Source organism: Stenella coeruleoalba (assembly GCF_951394435.1).
Source record: "Stenella coeruleoalba genome assembly, chromosome: 16".
Taxonomy (NCBI): domain Eukaryota; kingdom Metazoa; phylum Chordata; class Mammalia; order Artiodactyla; family Delphinidae; genus Stenella; species Stenella coeruleoalba.
In genome coordinates this window covers 6569827-6590728 of record NC_137162.1, presented here as the reverse complement: position 1 = coordinate 6590728, position 20902 = coordinate 6569827, and the positions used below count along the sequence as shown (strand labels likewise).

At 44.8% G+C, this 20902-nt stretch overlaps 1 protein-coding gene across 2 annotated transcripts in view; it reads right to left on the bottom strand.

Moving 5' to 3' along the window:
• Nucleotides 1-372: 372 nt before the first annotated feature.
• DHX32 (DEAH-box helicase 32 (putative)) overlaps nt 373-20902 on the bottom strand; it is a gene marked incomplete at its 3' end in the record, with an annotated part of 52338 nt that continues 31808 nt past the window's right edge. For both annotated transcript variants that reach the window (XM_079899878.1, XM_079899877.1), the window contains 8 exons: nt 17786-18031; nt 16226-16325; nt 15975-16133; nt 5303-5494; nt 4518-4667; nt 2638-2825; nt 1567-1748; nt 373-544 (listed from right to left, as the gene is read on the bottom strand). In XM_079899878.1, the coding sequence (XP_079756004.1) occupies nt 373-544; nt 1567-1748; nt 2638-2825; nt 4518-4667; nt 5303-5494; nt 15975-16133; nt 16226-16325; nt 17786-18031 (1389 nt within the window). The remainder of the gene's footprint in view (nt 545-1566; nt 1749-2637; nt 2826-4517; nt 4668-5302; nt 5495-15974; nt 16134-16225; nt 16326-17785; nt 18032-20902) is intronic.

Genomic DNA, 20902 nt, shown 5'->3' with positions numbered 1-20902 from the left:
TTAGTGGAGATTTACTGAAAAACTCATGACTTTATTCAGATTAAGGTCCTCTACAAAAAGTAGGGTTCTGTCACCCGTGTCTGTGACACATTTACAAAATATCTTTGCTTTTTAAGATTTTGGTCAGATTAAGAATGGTTGATTAAAAACTTTTCCAATAAGAAGAAAAACATGGAGTAGTAATTCAATAAAAACTTCTATTTTTAGTTGTTAAATAATATGCAAAAAGTTTTATTCTTTTCAAGACTATCCTTTGCAGGGTATGACATCCATCTTCACGTCATGTCTGCACGTCACTCCAGTGGACCAGCTGTTGGGCTGCCTTTGGGATATTTATTGCACATCAGGTTTTGTGTAGAAGGTTCTTGAGAGTCACTGTATAGTGCATCTTTGTTCAGTAGTTTCAGGGCACTTCTCACACATTTTCTGTTCCTTTTTCATTGTTGAAATGGGTGATAGGTGATCCATCACTTGCTGTAGAATATCCTTACTTTCACTAGGAGGCAGATTACTGAAATAGTATTGTGGTGCCAATTGCATAAATCTGTTTAAAACAAAAAATTATTATTATTATTTTTGGTGAGAGGTACCAAACATGAGTGGACGCTTCCCAGGCCTGGAGAATCTGCTTGTAGAGTTTTGATTAGCGTGAACTTCTCAGTGGCTTGGTCTGCCTTTGTAGAATGAATACTTTCTGTGGTTTACTTGGGAACAATCCAGTTGCATTTCTAGGATAAGTTGGGTCCTCTAGGGTCATGCCACACAGCGGAAGTGACACCCCCACTCTCATCACCGGGGGGAACGGGTACTTCCCCCAAGGCCCATCACAGTTTTGCGACAGGTCAGATCAGATGCTTGGGAGAACTCTGGGTGCATAAGAGGGAGTATCTGCATCTCATACTAATACCATACCATGTCCATTTGCTGAAGCTGGACACACCTGTAGTTACTCCTGGTTCCTGCCTAGAACATCACACTGCCCAAGTGGTAGTGGTACCTTCACAGTGGGTCCGGCATCTGCAGCAGCCTCTGAGGCTAGTCTCCATTCTCACTGCTGTCCCTATAGCCCATTCACTTAGCAGCCAGAGGGATCTTTAAGATATATGGAGAAGAGGTTACCCTTGCTTAAAACGGAGTCTCCAATTGCTTTGTACCGCACTTAGGATCAACTCCAAACTCTTTATGTGGCCCATACCCTACACCTCTGCTACCTGCCTGTCTTCAACCTGGCCTCCACCCCTTCTCTTCCCCACTTGCTCCAGTCTCAGTGGCCTGTCTGTTTTGAGAGGTTGCTACGCTCAAGGTCTGCACCTGCTGGCCCTGTTCCTCTTAAGGTGCATCGTGCTTTGCTGTACATTTCTATACCGTGTTCTCTCTTTATGCTGTAATCTCAGAGGCGTGAGTATTTCTTAGTCATCTACAGAGACCTGCCTTTAGTAGGTACTCTCAACATAATTTAGATTGGTAGCAGTATAAACTTATATTGAAAATGTAAGAGAAACCAAATTTGTCATTTGCTCTTCATGTATGAATTCAAAGAAGCCCCTTTTCCTCCGTTAAACTTACAGTTCAGGAGAGATTTCTGAGGCGATCCTGATGTAGTTGTTGTCAGATATGCTGAACTTATGGAAGAGAACCCACTCTGGCATCTTCTTGGTGACAGAGTAACAAGAAAGGGGATGCAGCTGTGCAACTTGCTTGTGCGTCAGCATTAAGTAATTACCTGACCCATCGACGTCCCGAGCAATCTAAAAGGCAGCGTTTTACAGAAAAAAGGATTTTGTATTAATATGGAGATCGATACACAAAATATTTTGTTTTAAAAATTCCAAAATACTTCACACAGAATAGTTAAAACTACAGATTTGCCGCCCATGTTTTCTAGTTTCAGATATAGAAAATAAGACATAAACATGTTTTGCTCAAAACTTGGAGCCAGTGATGATAATAAGGATGTTAACTAGTTTTATCAATTTCAGGGCAGCATGCCAAAATAGTGCAGCTACAAAGGTGAAAGTTTTGGTCAAGAAATAAAGCTAGCACATTCCCTGTCGCATGATGGACCACGCTCGCAAGTGTCCAGTGCTTTACACTTGACGTTTTAGCTCCTTTAATCCTCAGGATAACCCTGTGATGCAGGTAACCTTACTTCTTCCATACAGATGAGGAAATCCATGCTAAAATGTCCTTTTTCTCCATTAAGGGTGCTTTAGAGTTTAGGTGGTGCATACTAATTCTGTAACTTGCTTTAGTTTAGAGGCGCTACGTTAGTCAACCTCCACGCCGGGAAAGAAACAAATGGGCTGTCGCCTTTACTTCTTGTTGGGCATTACGTCACCAGGTACATGGGAGCAAACAGGTGAGACGAGGGACTATGTGTTCAGCCAAAGAGTGCTGTAACAGTTCTTCCGCGATGGGAAAGGTCTTCCTGACAGAACATTCTAGCTGAGTCCTCCGTTCCCCTGCGGGGAAGTATATTTAAGTACTAAATCTTTAGTAACATATAAGGGTTTTTAGTTTTATTTCAAAGTTAACATCAATACAGTAATCATCCTAAGTGGGAGGTTTCTGACAGGATGTCCTCAGTATGTGAAATTTTGTAAAGAGCACACTACAGGTGGCCTTATCCATTCTTACCTGCATAAAATAACCAGACAGAAGAGCTTTCCTTATGTTCAGAGTGTTTTCCTTTGAGCCAAAAGCAGGTTCTGTGTAAGGAAGCTCGATTCGCTTGATGATTTCTAAGAGTTCGGCTCGGATTACATCTGCCATCCTGAGTGCAGAGCAGTTGAGGAAGTAATCGTGACACCACTTTTCAGCACAGTCTAGGAAGGAACAAACAAAAGCTATTTAGAAATGACTTGTCATAACTGAGAGAGCCCAGGCGGGAAGGCGCTCTGCCTCTGCGTCCCTGTGTCCTCTCCTAACAAGGTTGTCACGAGTGAGTGCGAGGGAGGCAGCAAGGACGGGGACCTCAGTGGCCGCGGGAGTGGCTGTCCCTGGCACCGCTGGGAAGGGAGAGGGTGCCGGCTGGCAGGACCTGCAGTGACTGTGGGGGACTCCACGAGCCCACCAACTGTAAAGTGCAGGTCCCTAGCGCTGACCAATACTATATATCACCCTCATCTGGCTCATAAGGGGCAGAAGAGACTGTCTCAAGATCAACATTTTGTCCAGTGTGCGTATGGCGAGGATGTACGTGCCCACGACATTCAATCAAACTGGGAGGGAAAAAGCTTACAGTACAGATACCTCTGATCCATGAAGATATCTCACATACTTTACTTAATTATAAGAAAAGGATTACTACTAGGCTGATTTGGGAATTAATGATGTCACAGTTAAGCTCGCCTACCCTAGCTGCAAATTTTGTATCGAAATTCAGTCCCCTGGATCAGCGTGAAGTTATTCTTTCTTGCCATCTGTGATTAGCTGGGCCCAGAGTTTCGCCTTGGCCTGCGAGCGCATGCGGCCTTGGCAGAGCGGGCTGCAGACCTCCGTTGGTCCTACCCGTCCACTCAGGCCCGTCTGGAGCCACAGGGGTGCTTGCACTTGGTCCAACGACGACCACCACCGGCTTGCCCTCCAAAGATGCCAAGGCCCTCATGTACTTTCTGGCTCCACTGACAACTTTTTCTGCTCAGCTTTGAAAAACTAACTCCCTGCTCTGCCGCTCTGACTGCTGTCATACTTTTCACTTTAAACATTTTTCACACCATCTGCTGGAGCAAAGGAGGTAAAAGCAGCATCGTGGAGAACAAAGGTGAGAAAAATCCTCCTGGTAGGAAGGGAGCTCCCCTCTGGCTGTGTCTGCCTCACTGCTTTGCCCCGTCTGCCCCTAGAGACCCCCTTCCTGTCTTTAAGGCCCAGCACAGGAGTTCACTTGGAGGAGTTTTCCGTTCCCTCACCACTGGGAATGGGAACATACCCACCGTGGTTTAGAGGTACCCAGGACTTCTGCCGCAGCTTTGCCCCAGGCCATTCTTCTCCCCTGGACGCCGTACCCGCCCCTCTCCCCTCCTCCGCCAGGGTCCAGCCTCCCTCAGCTCATCAGCCTATTCATTACTATCACCTGGAGCTGGGGTTTGTTTTGTTTTGAACGCTCCATATTCTCTCTCCAGCCAGTAGTGAGCATGCCATGTTATGAAAGGCACAAAGCACAGCTCTGGCCGGTGGGCACCTAGAGGTGGCAGTTCCTTTCCTTCCTCCCTGGACCCGAGAGGACAGGAGCCGTGCTGTGCAAGTCTGTGTCCCCTGTCCCTGCGTCCCCAGTGAGCTCGCTCTGAAGGCTGCCGGGCTGGGGGCCGGTCTGTGGATGCAGGCCTGCCCTCTGTGGGCGCAGGAGGCGTGTCTCTACCGCTCACCTGCAGGTGCCTGAGGGCCTCAAGCACCATCCCACTCAAATGACCAAGGGGGCCGGAGACAAAGGGTGTTGGACGAATAACAACCCAGCTTCATCTGGGGAAGGAAAGGTGGAATTGGGAGGTAATTTGTGAGAAGGCCAAGCGTTCACTTACATTCGCTGGTGGAATTCAGAGCCATGTCCTGGTAGGCCTTGTAAATGTTGATGAGGGTGAAGTGATCTCCTTCAGGGTGTAAGAACGTCTTCCAGCAAGACAAGGCGGCCTCCTCTGCTCCCCGGGGCAGATGCGAAAAGCAATTAGGAGCTTTAAGATGCAAAAGGGCAGAAGGTCAGCAATAATGAGATGTGCCCTTTAGCACGACAGGCTGCGGGGGCGGGGGGAAACGGATGGGGGCTCACTGCTGTTTGTAGCCCTGCTCCTGTCTTACTCTGTGAATAACATGCTATCCTGTTTACATAGAAATCAGAGAACTCTAGGGTGAGCCCTCATCTTGTGCTTCTTACTCCTGTGTGTTAGCTTTTCTCAGGTCTGCTCAGCACAGCGGACACCCTGCTTGTAAATATTACAGCCCCTGGTCCAGGGACAGGATTAGAACTCAGGTCCTAATGCAGCATAGCCTTTGGTTTGTCCTGCCAGTAAAAGAATCAATTAAAACCTATAAACCAAGATGAATGAGGTGGTAGGAAATAAAACACGCACACGTGACTCGCTTTTCTTGATCTGTGCCGATCACTTCAACAAAAGCAAACTCGGTACGCTATCACCTGTCTGCTTTAAGACATTCACTGGGTTTTTATTTAGATTTTTTCATATTAAGGCAATTCTTATAACTTTACATTTTCAAACTACTAAAATATTTCATTATCATTTCAAATGGATCTCATTTAAATCTATACCTGCTGCAGATACACAGTACAAAAGAGCCGTGGAAGGAATACCTGTTACCATGGCAGCGACTGTTAGCATTTCATCTACACAGTCAAATTCACAGGATGCTAAGATAGACTTGGCGAGCTGTGGGTCAAGAGGAAACTCTGACATGATGATTCCAAATTCAGAGAGGTTTCCATCATTGTCCAGTGCTGCCAGATAATCTAAGTCTTCCAAAGCCTGCATCAAGCTTTCCGGTGCTATAGGGAAGACAAAATTAATAATTACAAAGTCTCACACAACCAAGATGGAGGAACAGGTACTGGATTTTCCCTCCCACACAAAACAACCAAACACTGAACAAAATATATGAAACAAGAGTTCGCAAGACAGAGATCATCAGGCAACGAACAACAGTGATTCCTGAGAGGGGGGCACCTCGAGGTAAGCCTGAGGGCTGCCCAGCGTACTGCCTTGAGAGCGTTTCCAGGCTGCGGTGCTGGGAGGGGACCCAAGGGGAGCTGCCAGACTCCCCGAATTATGGAGAGGGTGCTGAGGGTCCAGGGAGACTAAGGTGGCCAAAGCCTGCAGGTCGGACCTCCTGAGAGGAGAGAGCTCTAGAGCGAGGACTCAGAGGATGTACGAGAGCCCCTCAGTCAGTCAGCAGGGCCCATTCACTCCACTCCAGGCCAGAGAAGGAACCATCCAGAAGAGCAGAGGGTCAGCACCCGGTGCTCACACGGGATCCAGATACGGCCGTTCCCACCAGCCAGGCTGCAAAGCCTCATGATTCGTGGGACTCTGGGGGCGGGGGGGGAACACAGAATAACTACACTCCACATGTACACTGTTCCAGTGCCACCTAACTAATCCTAAAGTCAAGACCTGAAAGGATCACTCTGCCACCCAGGACGAAGCTCCAGAATATTTACAGGAATACAAAATACCCAGTATCCAACCCAGTAAAGTGGACAATGTCTAGCATCCAACAAACATCATGAGGCATGAGAAGCAGGAAAATATATCCCATAACAAAGAGAAAAACGAACCAACTGAAACTGACCCAGATGACAGAAATGGTAGACAAGGATGCTGAAAGAGCTATCTGCCAGTACATGTAAGGACCAAAGCCTAATTTTCTCCATCCCTTTATTTCCCTTATAAGTTTATATGACATCAATAATGGTGTAGTTTTATTATATATGCTTAATAGCCACCTACAAAGATAAATCCATTTATTCAAAGTGAGGTATTCTCCTTGTCCTTGCAAAATAAAGTCACATTAAAATGGATACATGTGTTTTTCACCAGGCCTCACAAAGAAGCAAATCACACAGCATGAAGCTGCTGGATTGTTCTACCCCAGAAACGAAGGATTTATGAGCTACTCAACGGCTTTCACTTGTCTCACTTCCAACATGTTCCTGGCAGGCGGGAGACAGAGCCTGTGGGGACCTGGGAAGCAGTTTAACCTCCTTGTAGCTGGGAGTTCAAGGTAATGAACAGTACATATTTGCTGCCCAAACTTTGACCACTAAGCTATTTCTCAAAATTTCAAGCAAACTGTGTAACTCAAAAGCCAGTCCCAAATTCAGATTTGATAAAGTCCCCCCATTCCCATCAAGAGACCTGGGAACACTGGGAGAGATCCCGCTGCGGGCTGCGGAAGGACCCCCGGTGCTGCATGCGGCTCCTCACATCCCCAGGCCTCTTGCTGGAGGAGAGAGCGTGGAACGGGCCTGGCCTCCACCTCTGACACGTGATTTGCCGGTGAAAGATCAGTTACTGTGAAAGCAAGTAGTGCTGGGCTGAGGGGGGCTGTGAGAAAGCCTGCAGAGAACCCAGGCATCTGCTAGAGGACTCGGGTGTGGCTTTCACCCCACCATGGAGAAAAGAAGCTGAACGTCCCTGTTTTTGGTTTCTTTTGTCAAGATTTAAAACTGAGAAGAGCACGGCCTCGGGATTCCGTTCTTGGATTCTGACCCCTTGGCCTCTCCAGGGCACTAGCCAGGAGCACTGGTGGACTCCTTGTTCATTTGGAGACCCTGGGGCAAGGATGAGACCTTGAGAAATCACAGTCCCGGGAAGTAAACAGATGGGCTATTTAGAAAAAGAGTCCGAGCCATCAGTGAGCCATGAAATCAAAAGTAACAGAGATGGCCTCATCCACCAGAGGGCAGACAGCAGAAGCAAGAACTACAATCCTGCAGCCTATGGAACAAAAACCACATTCACAGAAAGATAGACAAGATGAAAAGGCAGAGGGCTGCGTACCAGATGAAGGAACGAGATAAAAACCCAGAAAAACAACTAAATGAAGTGGAGATAGGAAACCTTCCAGAAAAAGAATTCAGAATAATGATAGTGAAGATGATCTAGGACCTCAGAAAAAGAATGGAGACAAAGATCGAGAAGATGCAAGAAATGTTTAACAAAGACCTAGAAGAATTAAAGAACAAACAAACAGAGATGAACAATACAATAACTGAAATGAAAACTACATTAGAAGGAAGCGATAGCAGAATAACTGAGGCAGAAGAACAGATAAGTGATCTGGAAGACAGAATGGTGGAATTCAATTACAGGGAAAAAAACCCATAAAAAACACAAACACATGGAGGCTAAACAATACGTTACTAAATAACCAAGAGATCACAGAAGAAATCAAAGAGGAAATCAAAAAATACCTAGAGACAAATGACAATGAAAACACGACTATCCAAAACCTATGGGATGAGGCAAAAGCAGTTCTAAGAGGGAAGTTTATAGCTATACCAGCCTACCTCAAGAAACAAGAAAAATCTCAAATAAACCATCTAACCTTACACCTAAAGGAACTAGAGAAGGCAAAACAAACAAAACCCAAGTTAGCCCAAGGAAAGAAATCAAAAAGATCACAGCAGAAATAAATGAAATAGAAACAAAGAAAACAATAGCAAAGATCAATAAAACTAAAAGCTGGTTCTTTGAGAAGATAAACAAAATTGATAAACCATTACCAAGACTCATCAAGAAAAAGAGGGAGAGGACTCAAATCAATAAAATTAGAAATGAAAAAGGAGAAGTTACAACAGACACCACAGAAATACAAAGCATCCTAAGAGACTACTACAAGCAACTCTATGCAATAAAATGGACAACCTGGAAGAAATGGACAAATTCTTAGAAAGGTATAACTTTCTAAGACTGAACCAGGAAGAAATGGAAAATATGAACAGACCAATCACCAGTAATGAAATTGAAACTGTGATTAAAATTCTTCCAACAAACAGAAGTCCAGGACCAGATGGCTTCACAGTGAATTCTATCAAACATTTAAAGAAGAGCTAACACCCATCCTTCTCAAACTCTTCTAAAAAATTGCAGAGGAAGGAACACTCCCGAACTCATTCTATGAGGCCACCATCACCCTGATACCAAAACCAGACAAAGATCCTACAAAAAAAGAAAATTACAGACCAATATCACTCATGAATATAGATGCAAAAATCCTCAACAAAATACTAGCAAACAGAATCCAACAACACGTTAAAAGGATCATACACCATGATCAAGTGGGATTTATCCCAGGGATGCAAGGATTCTTCAATATATGCAGATCAATCAATGTGATACACCATATTAACAAATTGAAGAATAAAAACCATATGATCATCTCAATAGATGCAGAAAAAGCTTTTGACAGAATTCAACACCCATTTATGATAAAAACTCTCCAGAAGTGGGCATAGAGGGAACCTACCTCAACATAATAAAGGCCATATACGACAAACCCACAGCAAACATCATTCTCAATGGTGAAAAACTGAAAGCATTTCCTCTAAGATCAGGAACAAGACAAGGATGTCCACTCTCACCACTATTATTCAACATAGTTTTGGAAGTCCTAGCCAGGGCAATCAGACAAGAAAAATAACAGGAATACAAATTGGAAAAGAAGAAGTAAAACTGTCCCTGTTTGCAGATGACATGATACTACACATAGAGAATCGTAAAAATGCCACCAGGAAACTATTAGAGCTAATCAATGAATTTGGTAAAGTTGCAGGATACAAAATTAATGCACAGAAATCTCTTGCATTCCTATACACTAATGATGAAAAATCTGAAAGAGAAATTAAGGAAACACTACCATTTACCGTTGCAACAAAAAGAATAAAATACCTAGGAATAAATCTACCTAGGGAGACAAAAGACCTGTATGCAGAAAACTATAAGACACTGATGAAAGAAATTAAGATGATACAAATAGATGGAGAGATATACCATGTTCTTGGATTGGAAGAATCCACATTGTTAAAATGATTCTACTACCCAAAGCAATCTACAGATTCAATGCAATCCCTATCAAATTACCAATGGCACTTTTTACAGAACTAGAAAAAAAAAAATCTTAAAATTTGTATGGAGACACAAAAGACCCCAAATAGCCAAAGCAGTCTTGAGGGAAAAAAACAGAGCAGGAGGAATCAGACTCCCTGACTTCAGACTATACTACAAAGCTACAGTAATCAAGAAATATGGTACTGGCACAAAAACAGAAACATAGATCAATGGAAAAAGATAGCCCAGAGATAAACTCACACACCTATGGTCAACTAATCTATGACAAAGGAGGCAAGGATATACAATGGAGAAAAGACAGTCTCTTCAATAAGTGGTGCTGGGAAAACTGGACAGCTACATGTAAAAGAATGAAATTAGAACACTCCCTAACACCATACACAAAAATAAACTCAAAATGGATTCAAGACCTAAATTTAAGACCAGACACTATAAAACTCTTAGAGGAAAACATAGGAAGAACACTCTTTAACATAAATCACAGCAAGATCTTTTTTGATCCACCTCCTGGAGTAATGGAAATAAAAACAAAAATAAACAAATGGGACCTAATGAAACTTAAAAGCTTTTGCACAGCAAAGGAAACCATAAACAAGATGAAAAGACAACCCTCAGAATGGGAGAAAATATTTGCAAACAAATCAATGGACAAAGGATTAATCTCCAAAATATATAAACAGCTCATGCAGCTCAATATTAAAGAAACGAACAACCCAATCCAAAAATGGGCAGAAGACCTAAATAGACATTTCTCCAAAGAAGACATACAGATGGCCAAGAAGCACATGAAAAGCTGCTCAACATCACTAATTATTAGAGAAATGCAAATCAAAACTACAATGAGGTATCACCTCACACCAGTTAGAATGGGCATCAGAAAATCTACAAACAACAAATGCTGGAGAAGGTGTGGAGAAAAGGGAACACTCTTGCACTGTTGGTGGGAATGTAAATTGATACAGCCACTATGGAGAACAGTATGGAGGTTCCTTAAAAAGCTAAAAACAGAATTACCATATGACCCAGAAATCCTACTACTGGGCATATACCCAGAGAAAAGCATAATTCAAAAAGACACATGCACCCCAATGTTCATTGCAGCACTATTTACCATAGCCAGGTCACGGAAGCAACCTAAATGCCCATCAACAGATGAATGGATAAAGAAGATGTGATACATATATACAATGGAATATCACTCAGCCATAAAAAGGAACTAACTGGGCCGCTTGCTGAGACGTGGATGGATATAGAGACTGTCATACAGAGTGAAGTAAGTCAGAAAGAGAAAAATAAATATCGTATATTAACGCATGTATGTGCAACCTAGGAAAATGGTACAGATGAACTGGTCTGCAGGGCAGAAGTTGACACACAGATGTAAAGAACAAACGTATGGACACCAAGGGGGGAAAGCCGTGGGGGGGTGGGGTGTGTGTGTGCTGAATTGGGCAATTGGGATTGACATGTATACACTGATGTGTATAAAATTGATGACTAATAAGAACCTGCAGTATAAAAAGATAAAATTAAAAAATTAAAAAAAAATTAAGGATTTCTGTTCAACAAACAGCACAATAGAAAAACTTAACTGAGCATAAGATTGGGGGGAAAAAAAAAGTAACAGCTGACATGCCAGAGAAGGTGCAAGAAGCAGCAGCAGAAATAAGCATCTCAGATTAAACAGAGCAGGAGGGCACCGGGAGCACAAAGGTAATTCCTGAAAGTTGTGTGGAAACCAGTTTCCATAAATCAGCAAAGCTGCTGCATTGTAAGTTACAGGATCTCTGGCAACTGTCCCTGTAAGCCCATCTGGCTTAACAGCCAGCCTCTGTCCCCAAAGGGCACCTACTTCTCATTTTTATGTCCTGGAGTTGAGTTGGCTGCACACAGAGTTACTAACGGACATAACGTCATGATTCAGCTCTCGGTCCGAACACCAAATAAAGAGAGGAAGTTCTTGGGGTTTTATTATATTAGAAAGAACAAGTTAATAAATGCAGATTATACAGGTGAAGGAATAATAATAAATAACTGGACAGGATTTGCTAATATTACATTCTACATTTTAAGACATCTCCCCAGTATGGCCCATAAAATTGTCTTGGATAAAAGCAGAAGGGTGTAGATGAGGGTTCTTTATGGCAGTGCTATTTAAGTGTAATCCACGGGAGATAATGCTACAAATGGAATAGAAGTGTTTTAGTGTGAGGCCTCTTCCGTACAGCAGTGCAAAATCACACTGCTTTATTCCAAAGGCAATTTCAACATGAACAAATCATCATTTTTATTAAGTTCTATTGCCAATGGCAGCTGTACTCCCTGTAGGATAGCCCAGTACAAGGTCACACACCTCCCCCAGTGCCATCACTCATAGTAACTTGCAGGGCTATTATCACAATTTCGTTATGGTGCCCTTTCTCCATGGAACCCCAAATGCCAGGCTCCAATACTGAATCTGCGTTTTCCTGCCACAGTATCTGCAGAACGGCTGCTCACAAACAAAGAGGCCATTAATCTGGAACAAGGGTTAAGTCCACCATTCGGAGGGAGGGGCTGACCCAGTGCTGATTCTAAGCAAGAGTGCAGGTCAGATGAGGAGTCCAAGGCTCTGCTGTGTCATTGGCAGAATCAACGGCCCCACACGGCATCTTTCCTATGGCCTTGAAAAGTCTACCGAAATTTTAGATGTCACATAGCAGGAATCACAGGTTGTTCCCCTCCCCGTCACGGGGACGTTTACTCAGGCACTCAGCAGGAGAGAGAAGAACCAAGAGACAGAGACGAGAAGCTGAGCGCCAGTGCTGTTCGAGCCTCTGTCCTTAGGTGTCCCTGAGGCACTGCCACATTCTCGTCTTGGATTTCGTAAGACACCCCAAGTTCCTTATCACAACGCCCTCTGGCTTATGCCAGTTTGAGTGGCATTACTGGCACTGGCACCCAGAATTCTTCTATACATCAGAAATTCTGTCACAAAGGAAGAGTGTATCAAGGTGACACTGGGACTTAGAAAAGGCAGGGACGCAGCTGGCCCGGGGAAGGAGGATAGCTGTGCTCACACCAGGCTTGCCGTGTGCCTCGTACACATGTGAATTACACACACGTACACATATACAGATGGACATGGAGAAAAGAGAGTGACCGCTGGACAGGGCGGGAGCGGATGAAGTTTCTGGCCCGGTGGGTTTTAGGACTGGAGCTTGGGCACTGTGTGCACTGAAGTAAAGAGCCCACAGAGGGGAGAAAAGGAAGAATTGAGATGGTGCTGGTTGGACGGTGTAGATTCTCAGTAGTCTTGGGACTTTTAGGGAATAGGATTAAGAGTTTGGCTCTGAAGAGGAGAGAAAGGAAAGGCCTCTGTTTCACTTAATTTCACAAGGACCTGCTCACAAAAGCTGGCACGTGCCCACCTCCTACCCTACACGGTACACAGAGCACTTCTGCATAAATAATCTCATTTGAACCTCTTAATAACCCCCATAATACAAGAGGGCAGACCCTCTATCCTCCTGTTACGCGAGTCCTGAGAAGGGCGGCAGGTCTGCTTCATCTGCGTATTTCATTTACAAGAGGAGTTATATGCGGCAGCTGCAAGCATCGTCTTTTTTTTTTCTTTCAAAACGATGAGTCAGGTTAATCCACAGTTACATTTCCCCAAGCACAGCAGAAAATAGTTATGTGCGTACTGTCAGGGGACAGAAATAAATTGTCACCCTCACCCTTTTGTTCCCCGTTACCAGCTCTAAGCCCTGTGGAGTGAGCAGCAGAGGGTGACCACTGAGAGACACGGGAACTCCTCTGCACGGCTGTGGCCTGCCGTTTGCTTTTGAAAATCTTCGACGTTACAGGGCCTGCTCTTCTCTCTTCACGCTAGTCCACCAAACAGCGACTATCATGACAAGAAGGTGCCCAGGCAATCAACATGTGTTGATTCTTGGGCTTAAGAGGTGAGCAGTTTTCAAAACTGAAACCTGTTTCTTCAGGGGGTGGCCTCGAGTGGTGACTGGCCGGCCGAGGACAGAAGCCCTGGGGTCAGCGGTGAAAGACGGGAGAAATGGATGCAAGTGACACACCCTCACCTTCTAGACTCCTTTTTTCTCAGGGGCCAGAGTGAAAGCCAGGAGCAGAGTGGCTTCACTACTTGAGAGTTAAGGGATCACAGCTAAAGGAATCCTGCAGCCCGTGTTTCCCAGCCTTTCTGGGCTGCACCAACCGCCCCCCTCCCCGGCCCCCCACCCCGGGGCCCCAGGCCTCCCCGCCCCCTCCGCCCCCCAGCCCCAGGCCCCTGCCCACACCCTTTCTAACTTGCCACAGTCCTGTCACTCTGGCCATTGCTATCAAAGAAAAATGTCTGAGTTTGCTACAGATACTTTACCACCTTACATCACATCCTATGACTGTTCACATCCTATGACTGTTTCTTTCCTCCAAGCCACTCCCTCAAGGTATAATTATCACTAGCATACTCATCCTTGCAGCTAGTTAGGAAGGGGCCGGGCCTTTTCTGGGACCTTCTCTCGGGTGGAAAAGCTCTATTGAAGCCGAGCTGGCTAGCATCCTCAGAGGCGGGCGTCCGGCTGGGACTACTTGGCGGTTCTCCAGGCGATGTGCTAATCTCCCCAGGAACCTCAATGCCAAGGCCTACTTGACATGCATTCGATTTAGGCCTCTCTTTCCCGCATGCCTCTGAGCTCCCGCTGGAGAACAGCAACCCTTTTCCTGCAAGAACACACAGCTCCAAGGGAGGTGGTGGCTCCAGAGGAAGGAGATCAGTCTTAGATGAGATAGGAGCTCACCTGGACCCTTTCCTCCTAGAGATTCCACTGCTCCTCTGGGGAGGAGTCGGTTGAAAACGTTCGATTCCAAAGAGTTTCCCAAAGTAATTGATTTTCCAAAGTGTTTACTGGGAGAGTTTCAATATAAAACTCCCTGCGGTTCCAGGGAAGGACTGGGCGCTGCTGAGGAGCATGGGCCCCTGTCGTGACCTCTAGGTGAGGTCCTGACACCGCCCCTCAGGACCATCCAGGCTTGGAGTCTTGGACCGTCCACTTGGCTGCTCTCCTTGTGATGAGAACCTGTGTCCACACTCTATTTTCTCTTCTACCTCTTCATGTCAAAGGTTAGCTTTCTTAGGGGACCCTCCTCTTCCTTCGCCTACTCCAAAGTCTATGCGCTATTTTAAGAAATATTTGAGGAAGCGTAACTCTGATATAACCTGTATTTCTCAAGGGCTTGTAATCCTACCTGCACAAAATGACTGAAAAACATAGGAACTGAGACAAAGCACGGCAAAACGGTAGAAATTCTAGTTTCCATTTTAAGTACACTCTGCTTGCAAGGTCTTTTGGCTGGCTGCTCTCTCATGCAAATTTGATAAATGCCATGAATATCACAACACTAAGATGAATACATTGCCAGTCACCCCCTTTGATAAACACAGTGAAAATTTTAACCATGGGCCTAACGTGTGGAAAAAATTAAGGATGTTCTCTTTTATTAATGCACAAATGAAAACTAAACATCTACTGAAGGGCAATCAGTACTTAAAACATTATACAGGGACTCGAATACCCACTCAGTTGCAGTGAAGCTAAGCTGCGGGTTGGGAACGAAGCAGCAGTTCCAGAGTAAACAGGGCTGGGACTGGGCGGCGGGGAGCGGGCTGCGGCTCTGGGAGCCTCGCCACACGGTAGGAGCGCCTGCCCTTAAGCTTCCTTAGCCTTCTGTTCAGCATCCCGGTGGTTTCCGCGGGAGCAGCCCAGGTCCCGGCCAGGTCTGATACTAGCGGGGAGGAAGCCAGCACCCCTCCCATGGTGGAGGGCCCTCCTCAGTGAACTTGAGGGCAGGGGGGAGCTCCCCAGGAGACAGACGCTCAGACTGTAATTCTAAGGCCTCAGTCTTCTGCTTAACAACCATACCCCCTTCATATCTCCATTTACCCTTAATTACAGAGGCGTGAACTTTGAGTGGGTTTTCCCCAGGTGACGGTGTGATTCATGAGGAAGGGCCCTTTGCCTACAAGTTTTCCCACCGAGAAACACTAACGCTGCCAAGAATCCTCCTGTGTTCAGTTCGGCCTCACACCCCTGTACTCCACTATCCCCCGCCCCACCGGCTTTCTACTGGCCTGGCCCCATCTCCTTATGTTAAAGTGGCCAAGGGCAGACACTTCTCCAATGTCAGAACAGATATTTCCTGGAGGGTAGCTTTTTTTTTTTCATTTTAAAAATTACTTTAGAGAATGTTTACCTCTAGTGGGGAAAGCGCTTCAGGACAAACCAAAGCCCCGGGCTTGCTTGCACCACCAAGGGCCACTGCTCTTAGGACTGGGGACGGGCAAGAGGTATGAGGGTAAGGCTCAGCCAGGCGCCTGCTGACCCGCGGGCACACGGCTACCTGGTCTATTCATGAAGTCACAGTGGCCTAAGCCCGCGATGTCGATTCTCTTCATAAAAAGCACCATGCTGGTGAGGTTGGCCTCCTGCATTTCCGCTGGCTTAAGTGGCCGCATGTCTTCGGAGGCAAATTCCTCAGAGTACAGACAGAAAAGTTTTCCTAGAAGAAACCAAGGAAGATGGTTTTAATGCTTCTGTGTTGCCTCCGGACAGGAACTTAGCGTGAGCTGGGTTTGGGGTCCGCAGCGCTACCTGGAGAAGATGAACCGAGAATCTGCTTGCGTATCTCTGCTTGGCTCCGGCTGATGGGCTGCGTGACGAGTGAGTTTGCTCTTATTCTAGGGTTGTACACCTTTAAACGAAAGACAGCATCTTTAGCGTCAGCTCACTCAAGATGTAGCAGGCTCGCCGGCCCTGAAGTGACTGCTGTTTGCACACTTTACTTCACGAAAGGCTCTGCTACTCATTTCTTCTGTACAATATTTATTATTGTTTCACTTGCTTTGAGATGGAAACGGCAAGAGCTTTGATAAATGGATTTAAGGGTTGTCTGCTTTCATTGTAGCTTCAATAAATATGGGAGCTCTGTATCATCTGCTGAAATACAAATGCCACTTCTCAAAGCGCTGTACCGCTGACTCATGTGCCGCGTGGAGAAAAGGATGATCAACTGACAGTGCTGCATTTCCTCAAGGTTCTGTTCAAATTGACTGTGATCCCAGGGGTCTCATCTTTATCACATATGCTGGGCTTTTCCAGTCCTATCAGCTAACACAAAGACTGCAGATGGCACTAACAGTGATTTTTCTTAGGCGTAGTTTAAAGGTAAGTAATAACCCTGGGTTCTCTGAATGGTGGACTAATTCAATAAGATCAATCCAAACTGGTTCCAAGGGAACCTTCCTAATGGCTGGAATTGCTCTGTCACAGTAAACAAGGATATTTAAGAGACCCATAGTTTCCTGGAGGGGTAAAAGCTATATAACATCTAATAATGGTAAATGGATCAACACTTGGGTAGATTGTTTTCAGTTTAAATGCTATGATTTCTGAAGTCCCACTGTCTTTGAGAGTTTGAGATATCCTATTTCCAGTTTTCCTAATTTTTTTTTTTTTTTTGCGGTATGCGGGCCTCTCACTGCTGCGGCCTCTCCCGTTGCGGAGCACAGGCTCCGGACGCACAGGCTCAGCGGCCATGGCTCACGGGCCCAGCCGCTCCGTGGCATGTGGGATCTTCCCGGACCGGGGCACGAACCCCTGTCCCCTGCATCGGCAGGTGGACTCTCAACCACTGCGCCACCAGGGAAGCCCCTAATTTTTAATTTAAAGATAGTGATTAAAAATATACAGACTTTTTATAAAATTTAGGATGGAATTTTATCATGTCAACTATAAAGCCAAAATTTGCAAAAATTAAACTCAGTGTACTTGACACTAATTTCTAGTAAATTACCTGGGGGGAGATGCTAATTACTTTGATAAAGGGGCTACCAAAAATACCCAAGGGATGTACAGAAGAAAAGATCCGTTTAGGAGTCAAGTAATTTGCTTTAGTAGTTGTCTTTCCTTAAAACTTTTTCCTCTGGCCCCTCAACCAATTTAATTTGTTTCCAGACTATCAACCTGCTAATGACAGGCAGTTACATGTGCTCAAGACTTTTGTTACTGGATGCAATAGTTCTTCTTTGCACACATGGCCAAATACAGAGAAATCCCCAGATCATATAGTTCCTCCTCACTTTCTGGTCAGTAAAATGGTGGGAGCCCAAGACAATTAGCAGCAGTCTACTTAACCGCCTCAACAGTAATTACCTTTCTTCTCTCCACCCCGACATCAATGACAAATTTGACTGTGTTGCTCCAGATCAAAGATTCTCCGGAGCTAGCCGTCAACACCACTCGTCTCTGATAAACTTGGCATCTTTTTTCTGTTTCATCATTTGGCTTGAACAATGCACATTTCTCTTTTGGATACAAAGGAACGACTACCAGCTCTCCAAGATCTGGGTTTATGTTAGATCCTTCTTGACAGATGATTTCATAGGCTTTTTCAATATCCTAAAGTAAAAGAATAACATCATCCGTGAGAATAAAGTACATTACAAACAACTTTCTCCAAATTATATAAAACTATAGGCAAAAGCTGCATAATGTATACAGGGAAAGAAATACTTGTGTTTTCTATAGGTATCGTTAACTATGAAAAGGAGGTATAACTGCGTAAGAACATGTCTTTGGGTAAGTTAAATATAGTTTATAAATAATTTCAATGCTAATAATAATAATAATTTCAGTGCTTTTAGTCCAAAATGGCTTTCCTCTTGTGAAATGTACTGTCTTTGCCTTTATGCATTCATCCTGCTATTTTTCTAGCTCGGTGCAACTTCTCATATCCATTAACAATGACAGATGAATACAAGTTACTCTCACATCAGTGATGATGCATCACTGTGCTTTAATGGTGGCAGAACTAAGAACTCTAAAACAATTTCTAGATTTCCAATAGAAGCATATATACATACACATTCCACAATCAGGGTCTCTAATCTGGGTCATCTTGAAAACTATTATTACCCATTAGCACTTTAAAAAAAGCAGAAATGCAATGAAATAGGCAGGAAATATTCACTGCTATTTATATATTTGCAAGATTCAGGAATTTAGAAATACTCTTTAAAAATGCTTCATTGTCAAATATACTGAATAAAAGAGTAAATTATGTGCCCTAAAACCACAAACAAGTAAGTATATTGGTGTAAAATGCTCAAAAAGCAAGACATTTTACACAGTACTTTTTAATTAATTGATTTTTGGCTGCGTTGGGTCTCCGTTGCTGTGCGCGGGCTTTCTCTAGTTGCAGCGAGCGGGGGTTACTCTTCATTGTGGTATGTGGGTTTCTCATTGGAACACGGGCTCTAGGCACGGGCTTCTGGAACACGGGCTCTAGGCACGCGGGCTTCTGGAACACGGGCTCTAGGCACGCGGGCTTCAGTAGTTGTGGCACATGGGCTCAGTAGTTGTGGCTCGTGGGCTCTAGAGCGCAGGCTCAGTAGTTGTGGCGCACAGGCTTAGTTGCTCTGCGGCATGTGGGATCTTCCCGGGCCAGGGCTCGAACCTGCGTCCCTTGCATTGGCAGGCGGATTCTTAACCACTGCGCCACCAGGGAAGCCCTTCAGTACTTTTCTATTTCTCAAATCACAACCAGATTTTTAGGACCTCATATAAAAAAGATGTCACTTAATGTAATTCTTACTCCTTTTAAATTTGTTTCCAAAATTTCTATTTTTTTAAGGGCCTAACTAACTACCAGATGGAAGAAGCCCCATTTCATTTCATTACATACATTAGATTTCACTAAAAATCTGAGTAAAAAAGATGCCTTCCCATGACTGTTAAGTCTGAGTCCACTGTCCAGTGCTCCAGCTCACCTCTCCTTCCTTCCCTGCCACCTGTATAGTGGGATTGAACTAACTCAAGGGCTTTGTAGGTGGACAGATCTGCCTAGAAAAATAGTGAGACCTCGGCTGAGCTATTTGAAGGTTATTCCTGAGCTGCTGAGAGGCCCCCAGGAAGCAGGGCAGAGGCTGCCCCCTGGGGTCCACACAGCAGTTATCCCGGTACCTTCTCCTGTTCACACTCCCCTTTTCTGCAGGGTTGGTTTACTTGGGGCAGATTTTTTTTTTCAACCAAGCGAAGAGCAGGATTAATGACCGTAATGAATGAAAAATTGTCAGCTGGAATAATCAGAACAAAGCTATTTCTTCCAATTTTTATAATTCTAATCATGTCATCATTTTAAGTGAGGAAAGCTTAGAAATTTCTACGGAGGAGAACAAGTCCTCGAGCTGCGTCTCCCTGCACAGGACATTCACACATTCCTCCTGGGTGGCAGGTGGTAACCTCTGCACGTTGGTACTTCACCCTCCACAGCTACCCTGGAGCTGAAAGAGGAGATTCGATTCCAGCCACCCACTCACAAATTTCCAATCCAAATAACCTTCAAACTGCACTGAAATACTGTACCTAGTTTAGATTCCTCAAGCTGACAGAAAACTTTGAGGCCATAATCTTCAGACTTTAAAAAAAAAGTACTTAAAATATTCATTCGGGGGCTTCCCTGGTGGCACAGTGGTTGAGAGTCCGCCCGCTGATGCAGGGGACACGGGTTCGTGCCCCGTTCTGGGAAGATCCCACATGTCGCGGAGCGGCTGGGCCCGTGAGCCATGGCCGCTGAGGCTTCACCTCTGGAACCTGTTGCTCCGCAACGGGAGGGGCCACAGCAGAGAGAGGCCCGCGTACCGCAAAAAAAATATATATATATTCATTCGGTGCTTCGAACTGTGCACTCATTTCCTTCCTATTCAACGTGTTCAGAGCATTTACGTGTGTGGGGCTTTCCTACAATACCTGCAAAACTCAGGAAAACACAGCAACCTGCACTGAAGGAAGATATCTGCCCCCAAATGAAAGGCCCGCAACTCGGTGGAACATTTCACAAGAAAACCTTCAACCTAAGAGCATCTTCCTTGTGACGGCTTCAAGCTGCTCGATAATCTGGCTAGATAGTGTCATTAACCTTAATTTGTTTTCTATTTAATCTATTCCACTTTTTTATCAGGTTACAAGATGGTGAAGTGATAAGGAACAACACACTGTAAACATGCAGGGCTCCAAGCCTCAATTAAGCACAAGAGCCAGGGGAGCGCGCAGTTGCCGGTATTAATTCACAGCAGGTGAGGGGCTAAGTGAGCAGTGCGAGAAAATGTGAGGCACCTAATGTTCATCAAGCCAAACGTGAGAGTGTTTCTGCAACTTTAAGCGGATTTCCTAAGAGAAAAAGCGACCGTTAGTACACTTCGGTCAGACGGCTTGGGTTTGTTTTCCTATGACATTCAGTTGCTATGGCAGATTTTAAAGTTTTATATAGAA